General features: G+C 55.1%; 1 protein-coding gene across 1 annotated transcript in view; it reads right to left on the bottom strand.

Moving 5' to 3' along the window:
• Positions 1-5,418: 5,418 nt before the first annotated feature.
• LOC149992466 (polypeptide N-acetylgalactosaminyltransferase 2) overlaps positions 5,419-24,105 on the bottom strand; it is a 167,394-nt gene continuing 148,707 nt past the window's right edge. Inside the window, exons 12-16 of the mRNA XM_090263268.1 lie at positions 19,991-20,083; positions 19,584-19,667; positions 17,871-17,997; positions 11,974-12,093; positions 5,419-8,083 (exon numbers count right to left, since the gene is read on the bottom strand). Of these exons, the coding sequence (XP_090119394.1) occupies positions 7,928-8,083; positions 11,974-12,093; positions 17,871-17,997; positions 19,584-19,667; positions 19,991-20,083 (580 nt within the window). The 3' untranslated portion in view covers positions 5,419-7,927. The remainder of the gene's footprint in view (positions 8,084-11,973; positions 12,094-17,870; positions 17,998-19,583; positions 19,668-19,990; positions 20,084-24,105) is intronic.

Here is a 24,105-nt window from a genome sequence, read left to right as displayed (position 1 = left end):
CCACCTGGCTTTTATGGAATTAACTTTCCAGCTCCTTCTTTTTCTCCTGGCCAGTAGCTGGTGTGAGTGGATTACGAAGAAGACAGGCAGGGCTGGGCCAGGTGCCAGGTATTAGGAGCACGCCACACCTTCTCTTGGCCCCTCCACCTCCCATCATCAGATTGAGGGGTGAGTGGGGGTCTGGCCCCTCTGCTATCTGTGAGGCTGTCATCTGGTGGTTCAGGGCACCTCAGGGCTAGTTAGCACTGAGCGAGTCCAGTGAAAAGGCTCTGTATGGCATTCCTTCTGGAAAACACATTCATTGAGGGACACCTGATTTTAATGATAACACTGCAGGTGGTGTGACAGATTGACAGGTGATGATAGTTGGGCGAAGGAGGTTTTTGAAATTGATCATCACTTCCATCACCCAGGTGACCTACCTATATGCAAGAGCTGGCTTTGGAGCCTGTCACTAACGTGCAGGCTGCGCCCATCTGGCCCTTGCTTCAGTGATATGACCCACGGAGCCGCCAGAGAGACCCTCTTCGCTGCAGGGGGCTTGTGCCTGCGGGGAAGTCCTCATGATGGGGCTTTTCTGCTGCTTGGGCTAACTTGGCTCCGATAAAGGAACTGTGTTTGGGAGGAAAAGTGTGAGGTCTGAGGGCACTGGCAGGTCACAGCCTGGTTGTCCCCACCCACCAGGAGAGACCAGCAGGTCTGTGACAGAACACTCTGCGGCTGTTTCAGCCACCCAGTCTGTGGTCCTTTGTACGGCAGCCCCAGCAGGCTAGCGCGGGGCTGGTGAAGCAAGGAAGCCACATGCACAGCTCAGCGTGGCCTCCTGCTAGCTCCAAACCTGATGTGCATGAGACAGCACATGTGTGAGCAGGTGCACAGGGCGCCGTGGGCACTGGACAGGGCCTCCAAGGTCATGTCTGATGGCGAGCAGCGCCCCTGTCCTAGCCCGTGCCGGTGGGCACGGCGGGAGGCCGCCCGGGAGGCAGTTGGCCAGACGCTGCGCTAGCTGCCCTCAGAAGGGGCTCCTCCGAACTCACTTCCGACTTTTCGGCAGGTGAACGGAGCGGGTTCAGGAACGTTAAGTAACAGGTGAGTCATGCAGCACGTGGTCGGCAGAACAGTCATTCGAACCCACTGAAATCCTGCTCCTGGGGGCGCTTGGAGTCTGCAACCCTTGCCGCATGTCAGTTCCTATGGGAGTTCAAAACAAACCAAAGCAGGCAGACAGCAGACGCCGGCACCCACCCGAGGCCAGTGGTGCGAAGTATCAGCATCTGCAGAGCTCTCCCGGAACCGGAGGCCAAGGTGGCCCCAGGGGTCAAGGGTCTGGCTCCTTCTGAACCCGTCACCTTCGCTTGTAGATGGCTGTCTTCTCCCTGTGTCCTCACATCCCTTTCCTGTGTGTGTCTGCGTCCTAAGGACCCCGGCCACACTGGGTTAGGGCCCATCTTAATGACCTCATTTGAACTTACCTCTTTAAAGACCTGAGTTCAAATACCTTCTAAAGGACTAGGGGCCAGGACTTCACCATATGACTTTGGGAGGGGGACACAAGTCAGTCCCTAATGAGCCCCAAGCTTGCCCTACTTCCAAAAGGCTGACCCACATGGCGCTCTGCAGATCAGAAGTGTCACGGGCCACCTTCTCATGGTCTCGTGACATGGGGCTGTTGGGAGGGGGGGGGGGGACACTTGAAAGCACCTGGCCATCAGGAGTTCTAGCCACATGCTATTGGCGCTGGTGGGGCAGGCTGGGGGTCAGCTGGCTTCCTCAGGGTTGGGAGGGCCTATGCCCCCCCTTCCTTCCCTGTCTCTCCATCTGTAAATCCTGGAGGACATCTCAGGTTGGTGATTCCAGAAACTTCTTCCAGGAGTTTCGGATGGGCTGGGGGCTGCCCCGTCTGTTTCTCATGCTGCCTGGGAGGCTTCTCTGTTGTCTTGGACATGGAGTCAGTGTGCGCCTGGACCTGTGTCTTCACAGCACTCCCTCCCTCCCGCTGGTCCTTCTCTCTGGGGGTCCCTGGGGCCACTTGAAGGGCGTGGGGGGTGCACACCTGACACCCCTCCTCCCGTCCGTGTTTCCCTCGCCCCATGCAGTAACATTTCCACGGAAAACGCGGCACCTCTAACCAAATCTCCTTGGTCCCCATGTTCCCTCTGAGTGACCCCACGTCCCCACAAACCTGCAGGGAAAGCCTCAGGGGCTTGGTAGCAGCAACCCCAGGCTGTGGCGCTTTTCATGTCTTATCTCGAATCTCTACAATAACCTTGTGAGGTGAGCTAGGTGACCCCACAGCACAGACCAGGTACAGCGACCGTGCTCAGGCGATGTGGGTGGTGGGAGGCAGGAACGGCGGAGAAGCGGCCCCCTCCCTGCCTAAACAGGTGCCTGCTGGCCGTCACGTCTCAGGATAACCGCAGTGCGTGTGTCTGGGAGTGGGGCTCACACGGCGCCCCCCCCTGCCCCCCCGAGGGCATCGCTCGCTACATCAGCCCAGATCCAGGTCCAGGACAGCTAGAGCCCCGGGGGGCCCCCTGGCCTGGCCCTGCAGATTCCCACCTGCTCCGCGCCGCCTGCCCCATCTGTCCTGCTGCAAGAAGACAATGCCACCGACGTGTACAGATGTTCCAGGTCACAGGTGTCATCCACACTGACATCCTTCGAATTTAGAGGGTCCAGAGATGGGGAAAAAGTGACATCTTTATTTTCACGAACCTCCCACTGAATATAGCCAATAAACTGGGAACTTTGTCATCAATAAAAAAATCAGATATTTTCATATGACATAAATCACTGCAGACTTTTCATACTGTTTGTGCTTATTAACTATTCTGACATTAAAAGAGCTGTGAGCTGTAAGGCCTTGCTACTTAAGAAGTGCATAGTATAAAAATATTCTGATAACTGTGTCCCCGTATAATTAGTCATGTCTGTCGTCCCAGGCAATGTCCCATTCAAGTGAAAACCTTCTCAGAAGAGGCCTCTAGCTGTTGGCCAACATCAGAGGACCCGGGTGGCAGCTCAGGAGATGCTGCAGCTGCTGCTCACGGAGGACACAGGAGCCCTGTGATCACCTGGCTGCCCCTGACCTTCCAGCCACTTCCAGAACGTTCCGTGCTGGTAACTGCAGTGGGCACGGTGGCTGCTCAACGGGTGGCTGGCCCTCTTTGTCCTCCTCGCCAGCAGCACCCACTCCTGGGACAGGGATGATGGCACTGAGGGTTTTCTGTTGCTGCCTGCGTAAGCACCTGGGTGCCCGGTTCTGGGCGATGGGCCTAGAAAGTCTGCAGGGTGGGGTATGGGTCACTGGAACAGATGTGTCTTCTCTAAAGAGAAGTGAGAAAGGCGATGGACAGAAAAGGGACAGAGGAGTGGGGAAGGGAGAGAAGATAGGAAGAGAGAGAGAGAGACGCAGAGGAAGCACGCGGTTTTCACCGAGTGTCTTTTTATACCTTGATGGCTGGGGACGGGCGTCAGGCAGAAAGCAGGAGCCTGGCCAGCTTTGGATTGCTTGTTATTTGAGATAATAAACGTCTCTTTTATGAGACTGCATTTAGTTGGGATTTTTGCCACGCATGACTGAAAGTCCTCCCATAGACAATTCTCTGCCATTCAGTAGCAACACAGACAGTTAGTTTCTGGGAAGTTCTTGGGTGAGCCTGCATCACCAGTGCAAGCTGTCACATCTCAGCCCTTGGACGGTGACCCCCCCGCCCAAGGGGTCTCAGATCTCCTGCGGAAGGACAGGGCCTTGCTGAGACTCAACGTTTATTCTCAGACCTGCATGCAAGGTCTGGGTCCAAGGTTGACTCCCTCGTAGAATAAAAACCACAGGCTTTTCTGCAGCACCCCCAACCCACCCCTGAACCAGCCACAGGCGCCCAGGCAGACGCTGCTGAGACTCCTTCTCATTACTGCTTCGGGACCCTATGGGTACAAAGTCTTTTGGAAACATGATGTATGTTTCCAAAGCATTGGCAGGCACACGTGATATATAAAATCAAACACATATACACTGCATTATTATTAAATTGCTCAGAAATATGTAATATGTCTAGGAAGACAAGTTTCTCTTAGGTCAGTCCATGAACAGACATAGTGAAAAGGGATATTTTATTTTTCTGGCTGAATATTTTAAAAAATGTGAAACATACTGTGGGATCAAAGAGCTGAGTTGGGTTGTTTTATTCTATAAACATTTTGCAAAATTTCTTCACTGTTCCAGTCCAGAGGTCATACAGCTCCTCCCCGCCCCGCACCGGCTCCCCCGCCCCAGCCCGGACCATCATTGGTGCCCACTTCTGTCTCCCTGTCCACTCCAAATCTGCTCCCCGTGTCGCCCCCACTCTGAGCCTGCGGAGCACTCTGCCTGCCATCCTTTTTCCATTTTTTATTTTTAATTTTTTTGCATTTAACATGTTTCCTCCCCTCCTTGGTCTTCAGAACTATCAGGGCAACACAGAGAGTTTCTCAGCAAATATTTATTGAATGAATAAACTTTTTCCTGTTGCCAGAGCAAGAAACACACACACACACACACACACACACACACACACACAAACACACACATACACACAGATTCCTTAAGGGCTGTGATGGGCGTGGCACGAGGACGCTGAGCTTGTTTCTCAGATGGCAAGAAAGCCAAAGTTGTGGTTGTCTCAAATCAGACAAAGAAAGAGGATGCCTAAATGTGGCCTCCAGAACGTCAAAAACACTACCTGAGTGTCTTTCTATGCCCCCGCCCCCTCCCGGCTCAAGCTCAGTCCCAATTACCAAAAAGAACCAGTCAAGGTTGTGTTTCCTTGACACATCTGTGGGGCTGCTGACAGGCAGGGATTTTACAAGGCCAAGTGTGAGGGGGGCAGAACCTCAGCCAGCCGGATGGAACCGGAGAGCTCAGATAACTGGTAAACAAGTGCATCGATTTTAAATACTCTAAAAACTGTGCAAACATTGCCTCCCTGTCCCCACCCCGTTTTGGACTGTAGGCTCTGGGTCCTGGGTGCCCAGCACTGACTCCAGGTGAGTGCCTAGGAGTGGCGTGACCCTGAACAGGTTAGGCCCTGACCTTGAGCAGGTTAGCAGCTTCAAGCACCAGCTTCCTCCACCGGCTGTGAAACGCAGCCCCAAACACTCCCTCGCAGGTTACTGAGAGGATAATGAGAATGTATTTAAGGGCTTGGCTTTGTGCCTGGCACACCATAAAGCATCTACAAATGATAACGGTTATTATTACAAATAAGAATAAGCAACAAAAGGGCACAGTGGTAAAAGGTGAATGCATTTTAAAAGTGTGATAAGAAATGGTAATAGCGCAGGGCCCGCTGCAGAAGCCAGACCATAATCACCGTCTTCCACACGGGCCACATCCATCCTCCCAAGACCAAGAATGACTGCAGCTGCTGCCAGGGAGCATTATCTATAAAGTATCTTCTCTTTATTTAAGTTAAACAATTTTCAAGGATGGTTTCCATCTATAAAATGGACAAAGTACAAGCTCTGTACAGCAGTTCTTTTAAAAAATCAACTGAAAAAAAAAATTACCAAACTATATTTTGAATTTGCAAAACATAGTCACAGACACCGTCATTTCCGCTTTTATGAAGACGTAGGAAAGACCATCACAGAGAAGATGACGAACTTCGCCACGTGGTGCTCAGGGGGCTCCTGGGAAAGGGTCTGTATCTGTAAAAATGGAGTGAGCGGGAGGGACAGGCCCGATGACTACAAAAGGACGCAACCACAGGGAGTCACTTTGGCACACTGTGTCATGTAAACATAGCTCACCTCGAGGGAGCCCCCCCAGCCCGCCGCTGCTCACAGCACCCACACTGCCCAAGGCCATGCATCTCCCAGCCCAGGGACAGGCACCCCTTCTCCCGCTTTCTACCGCCCGGCGAGGGCAGGCTGTACCAGTCCCCGTGGAACAAACGTTGGTTCCACGTCTGGGTCAGGAGGAGGTGAGGGGGTGCAGGATCGTCAGGAACCTCATTACAACTTGTTCCCCACCAGTGGGCTTTCTCTAACAGTAGTACTAGCTCGCAGGCGCCAGGGCCCGACGGGGGAGGCCGGGTGCTGGGCGGAGCACACGGCCAGGGCTGGTTCCTGCCCGCCTGGATTCAACAGCCTGACACAGGTACCCAGGACTCTCCCCAGGAGCCGACATACGGTCAGGCTCAGCCTGGAAGATGTCAGTGTGCAGAGTTCATCCAGCTGTGGCCTCCCGGCCACTGAGATGCATCTGGTTGCTTGGCAGGGGGCAGAAAGGGAGACGACAGAGGGAAAAGTCACCCAGCCTCACTTCTGTCCCCGATCCCACCATCATAAAGCAAACACACAGAGAGGAAGAAAGACCAACAACATTCCCTTTCCTAAAAGAAATAAGGAGGAAAGGGTGGCACTTGGCAGTGTCAACCCAGCAGGATTTTTCGGGGCCACTTCTCACTGTGACCTCCCAGGCCCTCCAAAGGGGCCTGAAGAGGCACTCAGCATGCAGGTCCCACCACGTGGCAGCTCGCGGGCTGCCTGGCGTGGCCAGCCCCTTGGAGACTGGGCATGTGTGGGAGGGCTGGGCAAAAGGGGGCGAGTGACAAAGGAGCCCTGTGGCAGGGGCTGCGGCTGGTCTGTCACTGCATGTGGGGACACCTCAAAGGCAAGGAGGGCTCTGCAGGAACACTGCTGGGTGCGCAGGCCGACGCCCAGGCAGCTCTTCCTGTTGTGACTCTCAGTCTGTAACTGTCTGTGGCTCACACTGACTTCTTCCTGAACCACAGGCTGCTGCTCCAGGCCCTGAATCCCCAACGCCAGCGAGCAGGCAGTGCTGGTTCCCACCCTTCCAATCCCTGACCCAGAGCTCCTGTGGTGTCACGGGGCCTGGGAGGGACAGGGCTCGCAGGCCCGCTTCCAGGGCCCGGGCACCTCGGCAGCACCACTGGTGCTCCGGGACGCGCAGCCCGGTGCGAGCCTGTGGCAGCTGCTGACAGTCACTGGGAGCTGTGGGACTTTTTTTTTTTTTTTCCTAAGAGAAAAGAAATTTAATTTAAAAAGACCTAAAGCAGTATTTGTCAAAATAAGTAACCCGTTCAGGTTTATAGCTACCAAGGGCACGAAAAGTGGATTCCAACACATAGCAGTGACTGACTCCCACGCTAAAGCCAAACAGAGATGCGAGGCCGTGGCCGGTGGTCCGGGAAAACCCCCCTCCCCCGCCGGCCGGTAGCCCCGCTCCCTGCTGAGGCCACTCCCAAGGGGCAGAGGCCACTTCTCATCCTCCGCAGGCAGTGCACTGCTTCGTGGAGAATTTACAAGATGAGGACGACCTACGGAAACCATAGGGGACCGACCGTACGCGCTTTCTTTACCTACGTTTATACTTAGTGTCCCACCATAGAGAAGTTCATGTTCAAACAAGCGAGGACGCCGTGTGGAGGGAGGCCTGCGGCTGGGAGCTGAGGAGCAGGGACGGGGAGGAAGACGCAGGCCTGTGGGACGACGACCAGTGTCGTGGGCACCACACATGATTGCGATGGGGTCAGAAATGGGGATGCGCAGACTTCTCCTCGCGGCAATGGAGCTGCCACGCCACTTCCCTCACCGGTCCCCTAACCGCTGGCCTTCGGTGTCGCTGGGGAGGCTCCTCAGAGTCTGAGCGAGGACCAGCAGAAAGCCGGAAAGGAAGGGGCGGCCGTGGCCTCCGGAAAGGGGACCTGGCTGCATTCTGTGACTTGCGGGGGGCAGTTCTCTTTTCTCGCCTCTGCTCTGTCCGCCCAGCCCCCCGTGCCTTGCCGAAGCGCTCCGACCTTCAGACCTTGATGGAATACTGAGGTATATAGTTTCGCGGAAAGTTTAAGAAACATAATTGATAACGTGATCATCCATCCGACGCCGCCCGCTGGGGCAGGAGGCGGCCGCCGGCCCGGTGCTCCTACTGCTGCAGGTTGAGCGAGAACTTCCACTGCTGGGACAGCGCGGGGCCGCACACCTCCACGCTCAGGCCGCCCGCCTTGGCTGCGCGGCTGTCCAGGCACAGATTGCTGCCCACGTGCCGCAGCTTGGAGTTGCCCTCGATCTGTTCCCATTTCTGCAAAAGACAGGAGGTCTCAGTGCGAGCACGAAGGAGAGAGCACAGGCACACCTGTTTTCCCAGTCATGTGGCTGCATTAAAAGCCAACCAACAGACGTTCTTTTTCAGTTTCTGACCATCAGGGATGGGGGTTGGCGGCAGCCCCGAGACGAAGCAGCCGCAGGTGCTGCTGAGGGCCCAGGAGAGAAACCCATGTCCCCGTTAGTCTGCAACTCACAATCTCTTCTCTGCTGGAGCCCACTTCTCGTACCCCATCCTGTCCCCGCCCTGGGCTTTCCCGGAGGGAATTTGCATCCGCTCACCAGAAGGGTTGGTCTGATATTTGACCCCAAGAAAGGAGCCATGGGAGGCTCTGCCAGGTCACTGGGGGCCCCCGTCTAGCCCCCGGCTGCTAGGGGCTTGGTCTGGGCACCTCCGGGCTCCCACTTAGGGGCCGTGCTCAGGAGAACCAGAGGCACTGGGTCAGGCTGAGGAATGGAGACATGCTCTTGTGGACAGTCGGTCAAGCTGAGGAACCTATTTCTGTATCGTGTGTCTTCTCTCCTAGTACGTGAGCTGCCGGATGGGGGTGAGAAACTCGTCTTGGCCCCCCTCCAGCCTCCAGTGCTCTGCATGGCAGGGACCAAGCAATATTTGTCGAGTTCTGAATGTCCCACCTGTGAAATATGGGGTATAATGTCTCCTAGTAATATGTGTACACACACACCCCACTAACCCCACCAAACCAACCCCCAACCGAACTCAACCAACCAACCAACCAACCGCACTCAGCCAACCAACCAAACTCAGTGACCAATCAACCCACCAATCACCTTGCCGAGTCAGAAAGCACAGCCCACAGTGCAGCCTAAAGGGGACTTGGGGACGTCTCACCCTGCCATTTTTACCCCGATATAAAAATCTCTAATGCTTGTTCTTGAAAAAAAAAAAAAAATAACACTTTTTTTCTCCCCAAAGCTCTTCCTTCATTAATGTGGTCTGTGGTTCTAATTAATTTTTCACGCCATATGCACTAAAGCTCCTTTTTGCAAATCCTTTTGATACCGTGGGAGTCAATTTTCTTCTGCCCGCCTCCCTTTCCCCTCTGACTCTGCAAATGCACACATGATATGCACACACAGACGTGCCTGGAAACCAAATATTCCAACTGGCAAGACCGTGCAGCTTTAAGATAAAAATAGCTGAGGAGCCTCTTCTCAAAGGGCAAATGGGGGAGGCAGGGAAGGAGGCAGAGCAAGGCCAACAGGAGCCAGCACCTGGGGACGGGACCCCCACGCAAGGATCGTGGGCGTGGGGATGTGCCCAGGAGGACCCCGGCACGTCTCCATGTGGCCTGAGAGCCTGGAGTTTCTGCCACCGGTGAGACTCGGGCAGATCAGATGAGCAGCCTGCCTATCGCCCCGCCTCCGTCCTGCTCCCTGCGGCTGTCACCGCCACTGCTGTTTCTCTCCGCTGTCACGGGAAGTGCGTGTGCGGCTGCCAGCCTCCATGTGTCACTGAGTGGCCAGGAGTGAATCTGACAGAGAACGTAGGACGAATGAAGTCTGATTCCCTTCTCTGGACGGGCTCTGTCTGTCATGTGTCAAAGTATCTGCTAAATGGAGGGCCTTAAAAAAAACCAAAACTGGCCCCAGCTGCCTTTACTGCGTCAGTGCGGGCCCAGCAGCCCGAGGACGTTTCTGAGACGTCAGGGCTCTGCTGACACACTGCAGGACCTTCACTTTCTAACTGGGAGCAACCCTCTCTAAGGGGCTAAGTCTGGGGTGAACGGTTTAACATGTCCGCACACACCACGCACCCAGGAAAGCCAGCTGTGAGCAGGCCTTTTAGGGGTGTCAGTTAGGGTTCCCAAGAACTGGGGTCACAGCAGGAACACCTGTTCAGCCTTGAAAAAAAGCCAGCCCTCACTCCAGGTAACTCCTCCGCAGACGAAGCGCCCATCTGTCTATCAAAACGGCCTGGAGATGGAGTCACCACTGCCCATCCCCCACATCCCCACAGACAAATGTCCTGATGCGCCAGACACACGCAGGGCAATGCCGCCTGAGCAGAGCTGTCCTGCCTGCGGGATTCCAGGGGTCTGGGTCCAAGGCACAGTGGCTGCTGATGTTTAACCGCCCTCCTTACTCACCAGGGTATTACACAGCGAGAGACTCTGGCCCCGGTCAACAGCGAGCATCACAGGGACAGCCGACAGGGAGCACGAGCCCTACAGCGTGGCCCCCGCCACCCCGGGCCGGGGGTCTGCAGAGGGAGGGAGGAGGGGCTACGGATGCACAGAGAAAGACAGCCCTTTGTGAGCAGTTCCCTAACATCTGGGGTCTCAGCAAGGGAGGTGGTCTTGGCCTCAGTCTTCCCAGGTGACACTGACTCTGGGCAGCAGCTCCCCGTTTGTGACACCAGTGTCGGATGAGATGCCGCATGGGTCCCTGGCTACAGCCAGGTCTGAGCCTCAGCTTCCCTTCCCCCACCTATCTCATTGGGAGGGATCATTAAGGCGAGCCAGTGCCCTACACGCTGGCATGTTGGAAGGTCTTTTGTGGCATGTCACTGTCTTGGACACTAGCCATTACCTACGGCACGGGGAGGGCTCTGCCCCCAGCTTCCCACCCAGGCGCGTCAGAGAAACCAGAGTGAGAGGTAAAAACACGTTCTGAACTGTCAGGAAAAAGTAATGTATGTGTCTGTACACACACACACACACACGCACACACACACACATAGTGTGTCTTTGGATAAGGTCTCATCCACTTGGACTTGAATCACTTAGAATTTTTGTAAATTAAAAAGAGAAAATACTGAATAAACGGAACATGTGATTTCTAAAACCTGGTGGCGTGGGAGAGGAAGAGGTCCCCGCAAAGCTCTGGTCTAAGATGAGAAGGCCTCTCACAGGTCTTGCTTTCCATGCTGCGGGGTCCGCACAGAAATGAGACCACAATGAAACAGCCCCCCTTTGGTGACATTATTAGCAACCTCACCTGCTTTTCTAGTACTTATTGGTAGGTCTGTGCTCCACTAACTTCTCATAAATAAAGTCACAAACTTTGGTTTTCTCAGCAAAGCTTGAAATCACAACTGCCACTCATTCAGGCTGACACCCTGCCAAGCTGAGAGGCTGGGTTCTGCAGCACCCGGGTGTGGCTGGCCACGGCGGCACTCCTGCTCGGCCTTGTGTTCAGTCCCACGGAGAAGCTGGGCCCCGGGTCACTGCTTTGTGACTGTCCCTCCCCGTTCCTGAGCCAGAGGTCCGAGGGAGCAGGAAGTTGTGGGGATTCAGCCACAGTGCTCAGCGCTCAGACACACACACACTCACCAGCCATCAGCACCCCCGTCTCCCCGTGTTCATTGGCATCAGCAGGTAAAAACTTTCGAGGTACGCATGTCAGGTGAGTGGGCATCGTGGCTGCTAGAGAGGCTTTTGGAAAAGGGACCGCCCGCCCCGCTGCCCAGCCCAGAGCCGGTCCTCACACCCCTTCGCAGGAGCGGTGCAGTCACACAGCTGGCCCTGCCCTTTCAGACAGGTAGAAGGCGAGGCCCACGTGCAAACAAGCCAAGAGGAAATGGGAAGACGTGAGCCAGGACGGACGACCCCGTGGTGGAAGCGGAAGACGGGCAGAGGAGAGAGCAAACCGTACAGAGCAGGTGCTGGCGGGAGACGGACCAGCCTTCCATGCTCTCAGCTCACGCCTCTCAAAGCATCACGCACCCACGTTCACCCCAGCACGGATTTACTGAGGGCCCTTGTGTGCCGGGAGCTCTGCACCACGGGGGTCACAGGGGGAGCAGGAAGCTTAAGTCAAATATAGCAGCTGACATCCGTCACATTAAGGGGGTGACGGGAGCCCAGGGCGGGCCGGCCGGCCGGAGCGGCCCCGACGACATACCTGTCTGCTGTCATTCTCTCGGCAGCCCTGCAGCTTGATGAGCGAGCCGGGCGCGCGGTCCACCACAGTCAGACACAGGTCCATGTGCTTCACCGACTTCTCCTTGGTCAAGGCCCACTCCTGGAACACAGAGCCGACGCGGTCAGGGGCTCAGGCCGCGCAGCGCTGAGTGGTGAGGGAAGTGCGGTTGGGGCCCGGAAGGGAAACGGGGCGCTAGGTCTCCGATCGCCCGAACCAGCTCAAAGCCATCAAATGGCCTGGTGCTTGGGGGCAAATCTACAATTGGGGGGCATCAGGGGGCCCACAACTGGGTGCTAAGTGCTCTGAGAACCTGAGGAAGACGAACAGCATCAACAATTTTAGCCCCAAATGCAGCTTAGAGCACCACACCCGCTTTTCTCATTGAATGTGGGCTGTGACCACTGCCACTCATGCTGGGTGACCACAGGTGCACAGTTCAAGGCCCACTTGCCACCGCATTAGTTTGGAAGGACGCTACCCCCAGGCAGGTGTGGTCTGCAAAGAGCATTTGGGAACGCGGACAGCAACGTCTGTGTATTCTAAGTGACATACAGCACAGGGAAGCAGAATATAAAGTGGGTGGCCTCACAACTGAGCAGCAAGCTGACCTACTGAAGCTCACAGAGCTCCGTGAGCCCTAGGAACGGGTCCGTGTACGGCGCCCACGCCACCACCTCATGGCAGGGGCCTGCTACTGAGCACCACCTCAAGCCCTTCCCACCAGAGCCCCACGGGAGGCTGTTAACTCCATTTCACAGCAGAGAAAACTGGGCTGGAGCGCTGAAGCAACCTGCCCGTGCTATTTAAAAACACACACACCTGTGTACGTGCTCAGACAGACGTACACTCAACACACCCCCGTGACCCCCGGGAGGGCTGGGGGAGAGGGGTGAGCGCAGCACTTAATCTGAATACTAAACAAGGCAACTGAATGGGCAGCGAGCCGGAGAAGACAGATGGGGTACATGTGGCCGCAGGCAGGGGACAGGCTGGGAGCCGGCTGTGGGCAGGGCCACAGGCAGGACTGGAGGGTCAGGCTTCCGACCTCCACTCTAGCGTTTGACCTTTTCAAGGGGTAAACACCCACACGAGCCCTCAGGACCCAGAAGCAGCTTCCGACTGCATCGCACAGGGCACCTGCCCCTCCTGCTGCGCTTCCAGAAAAGCTGCCGCAGCTCCTCCATCTGTCCATTGTCCCCCAGCGACTGCCCCCGTGCACGGCCCCTGGTGCCTCCTGGGGCTGGACACACGCAGCAGACAGGCCAGGCCCTGCCCTGTCTGACTCTCCAGCGGGGAGAATGGGTAACACATGAATATATAAATGTGTCTTGTACTTCCAGGCGCTGGTAACAGCTATGGAGAAATTGTTCTCCTTTTGGTTTGTTCTCAGGGGACAGAGGTAAGGGAAGGAAGACACTGTGAAGGAGCCCCACTCTCCAGCACCCACGGTCTGCTGCGAGAAAAGCACTGATGGCTCAGGTGACACACCTGCCCTTACCAGCCACTGGGAGGCGGGCGCTCGGCACGCCCGCAGGGGTGGGCGCACGGGCAGCCGGCCAGAGCCCCTGAAGCCCCTTAGCCCGCTCCCAGGCTTCGTTCCCTCCTAACGGGCAGTCGGGCCGGGCCAGTCCCCTCACCCCCTCAGCTGCGTGTCTCCCCTTTTATAACGACCAGTGTTTCTAAGGGCACACCATGAGGAATTCTATGGGAAGTCCGTTCCGAGTCAGACACATTTGGGGAACACTGAATTCAGGCCCCCATTTCTCTCCTGCAAATTCACAAATAGCCCCTGAAAGGACCTGGAAGTCTGAGAGCATCGGAACCGGCCTGGGCTGTTTTCCTCAGTGTCACCCTGTCCCCAGCTGCCGCCATCAGGACTCCTGAGACGGTGCCCTGCGGGGCATTTTCTGGGAAGGCCACACGCTGGCCCTGAGGGTCAGCCCAGCCCTCCACAGTGCCCTCTTTCCACGAGGAGTGCTGCCAGAGCCCTGAGGCACTCCATGCCGCCCGCACCTCAGGAGGGCACGGGGGCCAAGAGGTCGCTGTCCTTGTATTCATTTAGACAGTCACCGACCAGATCCAGAGGCACCCTACTCGCCAGCTAGGGCAGAGGGGGGGCGGACGACTCTGTACAGAGAAGGTCCTAGATTGTTCTTCAAAGCAGGTGTTGGAAGGGGCCGCAAGGTCTGCTGACGCCCAGTTAAAGCCCACGTCTGCTTCCACAACCCGCCCGCTGCCGCGCGCTTACTCGGAAGCAGGCCTGACCCTGGCTTCCGGAAGAACCGGCTCGGCTGTGCAGACAACAGCGCCGGCTGCCCCTGGGCTCTTCTGCTCCATTCCAGTGATCTGGATTTGTAAGATGAAGTTCAGGAAGAGTAAGATGTGCTTTTTTGAGCTGCCATTCTTAAAAAGCACGGCCATTAATCTTCCCATTTCGAGAGTGTCCGCTGAGGCTGCACCAGAGACCAGGGGGCAAACCTCACTCTTCCAGAGCAGCGGCCAGGTTTCCAGAGGAAATGTTATTTGTCTGCTCACGGGAAGTCCATGTGGCATGCGACTCACAGAAGTGTCCCTTTCCATCAGCGCAGACGGGACTCCCTTGTGACAGGCTTACAAGCTGGAACCCTAAGCGGCAAGCGTGAGCTTGGGGGTCCTGTCTCCTCAGAACTGTGCTCCCCCTACGGTGCCACCAGCCATGCATGGCTATTTATGTTAAATAAAGTTAAATAAAGTAAGAACTTGGCATCCTCGGCCACACCAGCCATACGTGGAGTGCTCAGTACACAGGCTGGTGGCTACTGTACTGGAAGATCGAGAACATTCTCACCGTCACACAAAACTACCTGGACAGTGCAGATTTAGAAAGCAGCTCTCTGGACCTTAGGCAGTCCTTGAAGGAAGGTGTGCCCAGGCGTGGGGGACGGAAGTACACCAGGTCCTGCTCCCTGTCACCTGCTCACACGTCCTCTCCTGTTAGAACAGGCCCGAGGCCCAGCTGCCCACTGAGAATCACCCACCTGGGGAGCTCTCAGAAGGAAACCAGGCTCCTGGGCCTGGGACCAGGCAGCAGCGTTCCCTAAGGCTGCGGGGTTCCTGCAGCCGCCGCGCAGTGCTAACCGTAAGCCCAGGCCCGCTGCCGGGGCGGGCGGGCTGTGTCTCCTCCGCTAGGACCCCCTGGGCATCCAGTGCAGCACCCGGCATGGCACACAGGTTCTCAGCCATGACTTGCTGGGAGGGAGGGAGAGCCCCCCGCGTGAGAACGGGAAGGTCTCACGGGAGCAACAAAGAAAAGGGATGAGAGAAGTGCTCTGCATGCGCGCGAGCAGCCGGCTTCGTGCCCTGCAAAGCCAGGCTCCGAGTCCCACCCAGGTCTGCGGCCGCGACACAGCACGGCACACAGCTGCGTGCAGCCAGCTCTGTGTCCCAATCTTTTTCCTCCCTCAAAGGGGAACCCTGAGAGCAGCCGGTCACACGTGAGCTCCAGTGCCTATAACTGCAGGGACTGTCATTTACTGTGCAAACCAGAGTGAAAGCTATTCCAAACCACACACGGGGTCAATGCGTAAACCCGCAGTGTGCTGGGCGGGCCAGGGCGCGGCCCCTGCGGGCTTCCTGAGAGGACACCTGGGGGGCTCAGCGCTCCACTGCAGGGCAGGACCTGAGGATCAGAGCCACGGCAACTGGGCCTCCTCCTGGGGAGAGGTGGGGGCGCCGCACAGGCTACGCGGCCGCTGTCCAGATGCCACGGGCGTTTGTAGCAAGCTGTGGGGTAAGAGGTGCAATCCAGCCCCTAAGGCCACACTGGGTGGGGACGAGTCAGCATGGAGCCCTGGCTGGACTGAAGCAGGGTGCCAGGGACACTGCGCGGGGTGGTGGGTGGGGCAGCAGGAAACCCCTTAGGAAGAGCCAGCACGTGCTCTGCTTGTTAATGCTCCACTGATGAGACGTATCACTTTCCAGGGCAGCCACTGTGCCACAAGGGATTGACCCCCCAGACTTCCACCAAGTCATCGGCACTGCACACGTGGCAGAGGAAGACCTGAGGGGTTACATGTGGGAGGGGAGGCCGCCCTGGAATACCGAGGAGTCTGAAACTACAGATGGTGTCTAATTTGGGTCGGCTCTCCTCTGCTCTGCCACCCCTGCAGGAATCAGCCAACTTCTGAGCCGTTGCCAGGCGGCCAGGCCTGAGGCACTGCCTTCCTGACCCAGGTGAACTCCGCATCTGGAGCATCAGATCCATCAGTCCCCTGTCTTCCCAAAGCTTCGCTTTTCTGAGGGGGAAATTATTCCAGTGTTTTCATTATGGTCACAGATAAGAACAGATAATATCGACCTGTCCCTGTCCTCACACGGAGGCCCAAACCATGGACAGGAACACACTCCGTGTGGAAGGAACAGCGTCTGCACCAGAACAAGAACAGCAAGGCCCGCATGTGGTCCTGCAGTGCTGCCATCAAGTGAGAATCCACAGGGGTCACACGGGCCACCTGGTTTCTCAGCAGGAAGTGAAACCACTTTTAACCTCAGGGCCTCAGACCAAAGGGCTGCCAAGGACACAGAATTGTTCACAGCAGGACGGCACCCTCCCGCCCCCTTTTCTTGGGTGACCCACACACTGCCTGGCTCATGCCTCCTGTTCCTCCCTCCTCTGCCCCCGCCTCCACCCTTTGTAGCTTCCTCTCTCAGGCCCAATCTAACGTTTGCAGGGCCTGGGGCAAGAATGCAAATGAGGACCCACAAATTGAGCTGCTCCAGAGGCTGGCTGTGTGCTCACCCAAAGCCCACAGCCTGTCCCCTGCCCCCAGGAAGCATCCTTGGGAGCCAGAGGACATCGTCTAAGGGCAGAATTGAGACCCTGGCAGCCAGAGAACAGAGAATGGTACGCACATGCAGAGCAGACCCCGGATGCTGGCCTGATGAAGCTGGATGGGGACCGGCCTCCCCACCTTGCGCCTCCCTGGTGTCATTTAGGATGTCTGGGCCATTCCAAGCAACCACTAAAATGACATCGCCAAGCGAAGAAAGGAGGCAAAGTATTTGGGGACCGCAGCTACCTAGACATTCCTTGGGAGGGTTTGAAGCAGCCAACGTTACGTGAAAGCAGGTGCCCTCATATAAAACTCGTTCTGTTTACGCAGGTTCTGGTATCAATAAATCTGGGATACACTGAGCTAAGTTGGCTTTTTTTTTTAGATTGCAAGGACTCTGAGAGCTGGGCATGTTTTCAAGGAGATGAGGGTACACAGCACTGCCCAAGCATTATTGTGCACAAAGCCCACATTTCACCAAATGCCTACTCCTGCCTCATGGGAACGCTGCCCTCCGGAGCACACGGGCCTCAGGAGGGCCACGCTGGCCCTCACCTCTCTCCTTCTCCCTGAGGACAGAAGGTTTTCACACCTCTAGGAAAAGGGGTGTGTGTGTTAAACTGAAGCGCATAATTATTAATATTTTATATCCTAAGCTATTATTATCTAATAGGCAGGAAACAAGAATGACTTTAGCAGCAGCCTCAATGCCCAGGGTGAAGCGCCTACTTAGCAGGGACATAGGCAGGTGGTCACAGGCACAGCTGGAGACCTGGCGGTGGAAAAGGCCACCAGCCCTGCAGCCGGCCATGCTGGGACAGTGGATGCTGATGTCAGCGCTGACCTGGCCTGCGGGTGAGTCAGGCTCTAGGCATTGGCCAAAACCTGGGACATCCCATCTGACGCCAAGGCTGGCTGCAGGAAGATGTGACCAGCAGAAGCCAGGAGCTTCCTCACAGATACCTCCGACGACAGGAGAAAGGGGCAGCTAGGACTTGTCACCTCAGGAGCCCCTCCCTGTTCTCTCTGGGCCTCCAGGTGCTCAAGTTCACTGGACGCACATACCTGGTTCCCCCCAGCATTGTGACATTCGTAAACTCCAACGACACCGTCAGCAAAATGTCCCAAAGTGTCGAGGCAGTTGGTTCCCTGCTGCAAGGCCCCAAAAGCTATATCCTGATGGTCGGGAACCCTGGAAAGCAACGTGAGAATCGTCTGCTTACTCCCGCAGGCCCGCCAGCTCTGGATGCCCACCCCCGTGCTGGGGGCTTCGTCTCGGGGAGCAGGAACAAGGAAAGGAGGGAAGGGGACCACAGCCCACCCACCACAGACAGACTGCATCCGGGTTTCTAACCCTCACCGGAGATTTTATGTTGGAGAAGGATTCTTTCTATTCCGTTTTAGGGAAATTCTTTTGGAAAGAAAAAGCTCCTATCCTCTAGACGTGTCTGTTGGAAGTCGTTTAGAAAAGCAATTGTAATGTGGTCAGATCCTGCTGCCTCTAACTCTGCAGCGGGCTTAGGACTTGACCTTTACCAAGCAGAGGGGGGCACGTGTCTGGGTCTGCCAGGTGACCGGGTACAACAAAGTAACTGCCCGTGGGCGGGAGCAGCGGGCTTTAGGACAGGACCTGCCTTTTGGCTGCCAGCTGGGGGAGCTTTCATTCTCCCTGAACCTCAATTCCCTCTTCTGCACATCCCCGACCAAACAGGTCTCTTCCAAGTCTCCTGTAAAAGGTTTCCTTTGCAGGCATGCAACCCAGTGCTTGCTTTTAGAGGCACTCGGGAAGCGGAAGTGATCATTCCTGATACGACACCAATGTTAAGTGGGTGTCTCCCCTGCCCTGCGCGGACAGGGAAGCAGATCCACCCGCCTGGGTGGCATGAATGTTCTAGAGGTGGCCTTAGGTGGTGCAGGGCCCTGTGTCACTTCAAATCACAAGTGAACTCAGACTGAAACTGTGCATTTAAGGTCAATGTGTCTGGTGTCATTACCCACTAAGTCACAGACGACTGTGACAGCAAGGTGGGGACCTTATGGGGCTGTGATCCTCCGCTGTGATGTCCCTCACTGGCCGGGGGACAGGGTGACTGGGGCTTCCCACTGGTGACCAGCACTGTTCTCAATCCCCAGCAAGGCTGTCTGTCCTTAAAAGCAAGGGGACAGTTCCAAAAAGCCATGTCCCTAGGTGGCCGCACTACTTCGTTCTTGAACGCGTGTCTGAGACAAAGCCCTGCAGGAGCCGTCAGCATGGAAGATAATAATGGCGACTCGCTGTGAGGGGCTCTGGGAATATTCAGAATAAGGAATGTGCCCTATTAATGCCACCCGTCTGGCGGTCCCTTTGAGAAGATGCTGTTCAGATGGAGCTTGAGACCCACAGAGCTGTGCGTCCCCTGAGAAGGGTGTCACTGCTCTCCGGGATATGGGGCCCTGCTGGCCCGCAGGCCGGGGGCAGCCTCCCCTGGGGAGCAGGAGCGAAGCGGGAAGAGAGGAGCAAGGAGGGTGAGGCCACAGGAGCTGGAACACGGAGACCTGGCCGAGGCACCCGGCGCGGGGGACGCAGGGCAGACGGCGCAGGAGGCCACAGCTCAGGCAGCATTCTCAGCGGTGCTTGGGGACGGCTGTGGGGCAGGGATGTGGGCTCTCACGGGGGCCCCAGCTCCCGGCCTCTGACTGAAGCACACACCTCCCTTCACCCTGAGAGGCCTCGCCGCCCCTCTGACAAGTGTTGCTTCTGAGCCCTTGAAGTTAACACCCCAGCCCCTCGGGACTTGCCTCAATTCTGGATAGACATTTTCAAGGTACCACTTGAATGGCTTGCAGCTAAGTTTCTTCCTGAGCTCCAGTCGGCTCTGAATACTGGAGAAGAGAGAAACAAGATCCTTTCACAAATCTGAAGAACTTACGGACTCTTTACGCCAACCTTGGAAGTCCACCCATGAGGACAGGGGTGGGGCAGGTGGCAGAGCCTCGACTGTCCACACCTGTGTCCCCGTGTCCCCGCCCTTTCACCTGGGGGCCCACACCCGCCCTTGAGCAGAGCCCTCCCTTTGACACCTGGGCAGATGTTCTCAACTCTGGACACGGAACGGTTTCCTGGGGTTCAGGCTGGCCCCAGCCCACTCCACACCCCTCCCCCAGGACCGAGCAAAGCAGCCCGAGAGGGCACAGGCGGCACTTACTTGCCGTAGGGGACGTTTCTGGCGGAAGGCACTGCTGCGTAGTAGAAATTCTTGTATTCATCCATCCAGACCTCTGCCGCCCGGCGGGTGTTGCTAGAAACAAAGTAAGTCTCTGTGAGCTGCGATCTGCTTTCTGCTTTTTTGCTATGGCATCACCCTGCATGCGTCAGCTTGGAGAGCCGTGGAGGGATGCCCTTCCGGGGGGGCTGGCAGCTTTGGCAGTGACGCCGAGGGCAAGCTGTGCCTGCTGAGCCCCGGGCTGAGATGGCGGGGAGCTGGCATTCGGCAGGGGCTTACCGAACAAAGAGAACTTGCTTTCTGGTCTTCCACAGAATGCAGATTATCAAGGAGCGAAAGTCCAAGTTAGAATACAGCACAGGCGGGTGTTTCAGAGAAGGGGCAGGGGTTGCAGCATCAAGGAGGAAAAAGGGGAACTGTTCTGCAGTGGTGCGTATTATATACCCACAGAGCCTCTGCTCCACCACACGACTAGGTAGCTCCACCACACGACTAGGTAGCTCTGGGGAACAGTTAAGAAAAGATAAGGGTCATCGTTCAAATGAGTTCCTTTTCTGCAGAATGAGGCGAGGGTCCTGTTTGCACAAGAAATAGTGACATGAGGGGTCAGTTGCTTTATGCCCCACATCTGGGTCCCCTCCTGCACTGTGAGGGGGCGCAGGCAGAACAGGCTTCTCTAGGAGGCAAGACAACCACATGCTTAAGTCTCACAACCATGGAGAAAACCATCCCTCGTGATCCATAAGCCACTGAGCAAGCTATTTGTGGCGGTCTGATGTGTTTCACAGGCCACAGCGTGCTCAGGCATCAGCCAACATTCTTGCTAAAGTGCCCACGCAGGAGCCTGAATACAGTGAGCCTCTTTGCTCCCACAGGCTGGACACGGCTCCAAAGTAGACTTGCTCCTTAGGCTGAGGGCCAGTCGTCTTAAGGACCCACCCAGAAGGCATCCGTTCTTCCAAAACAAACATGTGGGGAGGCAACGCGCACCTTTTAAAGTAATTCCTTTCCTCCACCAGAAAGGTCTCTTTTAAATGGGGAGCCAGTTACAATTACTGAAATCATTTCCATCTGACATATGTGTTTTATATAAAGTGACGTATGGGCCTTTTTCCAGCTGTCAAGTGGAAAATGGGCAGGTGTCTGGGACGCCGTGTGGGAGACAGACCAGACAGTGTGAACCCACCCATCCTCTGCTCCCTAGAGATTTACCTCAAGGAAACATCCAACCAGGAGTGAGAACGATACTGTGTGGAGACAGGATCACTACAGCGTTGTTTCTTAGAAACTATATGACCACCAATAGGAAAGTGGTCAAATTAATGGATGAACCATGGCCATTCAAAATACTGGTGTTCATCTTAAATGGTGCCATGAAATGGTGTCCCCGACTTGTTGTTGGGGGAAAATAGGACTACAGAATAGCACGTGGTAGATAGATATGTGCTTGGATGGCAGGACGAGGGTGAGGGATGAATCCACCAAATTGTAAGAGTGCTATTTTCGATAATGAGATTGATGACTTTTTACTTTCTGTAAAAAACAAAAAAACAAAAAAACAATACACAGATACAACAATGAGTTGTTAAATATTCTTGCTGGGATTTTGGGGTCTTTCTAAGGGGCCTGTGCCTTAGCCTCTGCCCAGCTCCATGACGTCAGCCCTCTGGGGCTTGGACTCCCAAGGGTCTCCCAAGTCCCTTCAGCCCTAATGGTTCCAGGTTTATGAGTTCTAATTGTACAGTGGTTTAAAATCATTTAGGTCACTGAGTCACTTCTTAATTCTTAAATGCAAAGCAAAGCAACCTTCTTCTGTCTACTTCACAGAAAAAACACATAGATAGTCTCAAAGAATAAACTTCATGTGCCATTCAGTGCTAGCTTCAATTCATTCATTCAAATATTTATTAGGCACCTACTATATGCCAACAGTCTTCGAGGTCCTATAGATACAGTGGCACCTGGAGAGGCCACTTTCATTTATCGGGAGTTTCCTGGCTCCTGCTTCCCCCCGCCCCCCAAACACTCCAGGCAGATGAAGTACCTCAACTGAAGCAGGCAGGAGAGAGGAGGATCCGTTCACACGGCCAGTTACCCTGCTTGGTGGTAATACCGAGATAAGTTTTGTAACGAAGTAAGTTTGAACCCCTGGTCTCCTGTATTTCGCGTGCTCATATCATCCCTCTCCGTTCTCTGCTTAAACCTGAACATGAGCGTCCACCCGGCATCTACCCCACTGCCGCACGGCGATGCTGATGGGACTTCCCCTGGCCCTTGGGCAAACTCCAATCAGCACATACGCTCAGGCACCCACCCTCCACGGTCTCTTAAGAGGCCTGTAAGAGGCTAACTGGACATGTAGCTGCGCAGAAAAGGAACCACCCGCCCACTCCCTCTCCACCGGCCTAAGGAACGTGGCTGCCACAACCAAGTATCTGTAGGTGTCTCCTCGCTTTACTCTTTCTAAAAAGCAACAGGTGCCACGTGACACACACGGGGGCGGCAAACCGAGGGAGGATGTGGACGCCACTCACTACCAAGCTAGCTGAGGTCGCCGTCCACGTGCCGCTCTGTGCGGCCCGTTTTCGAGTCCGCGCCTCATCCCTGAGCTTGGAGCTGCAGGCGCCAACTGCACAGAGGGGTTGAGGCAGACACCTGTGTGTGGCAGAAACCTGGACTCTGGAGCCAAACTGCCAACTCAAACCCCAGCTCTATCCCTTCCCAGTGTGTGAACCTGGACCAAGGAGCCAAACCTTGTTGTGCCTCAGTTTCCCTTACCTCTGAGGATCAATAATAGTACTTCATAAGCTTTTATGAGAATCACATAGGTTAATATTTCTAAAGTATAGCCTGATACACATAAAATGCTAAGTATTAGCTATTGGTGTTAAGACCCCATTTTTAGGTAGTAACATACTTATTCATTTGGTGCCACAGATTAGATGAAATTAAAAGAGAACTTGGGACTGGAAAGGGACCTGAGAAATGATACAATTCCACCTCTTTCTCTTTGGACAAGTCGCTGAGAAAGAGGGGCCGGAGCGCCTTGCTGGAGGTCTAAGAGGTCTACGCTGCCCCCAATACTGAGGCTGGGGGGTCAGTTTCCTCAGTCTCTGGTATACAGACTCTGGGGCTATAAAATACAATGAAAAAGTTTCCTTTCTAAAGAAGAGTGCATTTGTAAAAAAGTGTGTAAAGCAACATCTTGTGTATTTTAACAGATGATAATCTGAAACCTTCCCGTTTGCTGGGGAACATGGATGGCTTTGATTTGATAGGTGACATCTATACAAGAAGCTCTGCAGAGTACTCCGTGTCGCCCCCGGGGAAAATGCTTGTTTGATTTTGTAGAGTTCATTTTTTAAAAAATATTTTATTTATTTATTTTTAGAGAGAGGGGAAGGGAGGGAGAAAGAGAGGGAGAGAAACATCAATGTGTGGTTGCCTCTCTTGAACCCCAAACGGGGACCTGGCCTGTGACCCAGGCTTGTGCCCTGACTGGGAATTGAACCTACGACCTTTTGGTTCACAGGCAGGCACTCAATCCACTGAGCCACATCAGCCAGGGCTTCTAGTAGAGTTCATTATCAGAGACCATGTTTTTGTTTCTAATAAAGAACAAAATAGAAGTTTCAACTACATTTGAGAAAGGATATGCTTTTTGAGAGAAGGTCATTTGGCCAGAAGCATTATTTGATATGTGGCTTCTATTAAAGTTTTCTAGAACTCAGATCCTCTATGCTAAAAATTCAGCTTCTGTACAATACATGCATATTGTATAATCTGTAGATAATAAGAGTTGTAACATACTATAGAAGAGATACACCAGTCATCCTCCTCCCCTGCCCCCCAATGCACTCCCACCTGACTCTAAAGCTTCCCTTCTTCAGTGGGGGCACCACCTCAGCTCCTGTGTGACCCAAAGCCTGGCTGTCATCCTTCATTCCTTGTCCTCCACCTCCTGTCTCTGCCAAAATGCCAGGACCACCTGCCACCTCAGAAAGCAGCTGGAGCCTGACCCCAATGGTCACAGCCCGGGGCCGAGGCCACCGCACCCCTTGCCTGGCTACTGCGACAGCTCTCAGAAGTCACTGCCT

The sequence above is a fragment of the Furipterus horrens genome, unplaced genomic scaffold (genome assembly GCF_987537825.1).
Source record: "Furipterus horrens unplaced genomic scaffold, mFurHor1.1.pri manual_scaffold_15, whole genome shotgun sequence".
Lineage (NCBI taxonomy): Eukaryota > Metazoa > Chordata > Mammalia > Chiroptera > Furipteridae > Furipterus > Furipterus horrens.
This window is presented reverse-complemented; position numbering and strand designations above follow the sequence as displayed.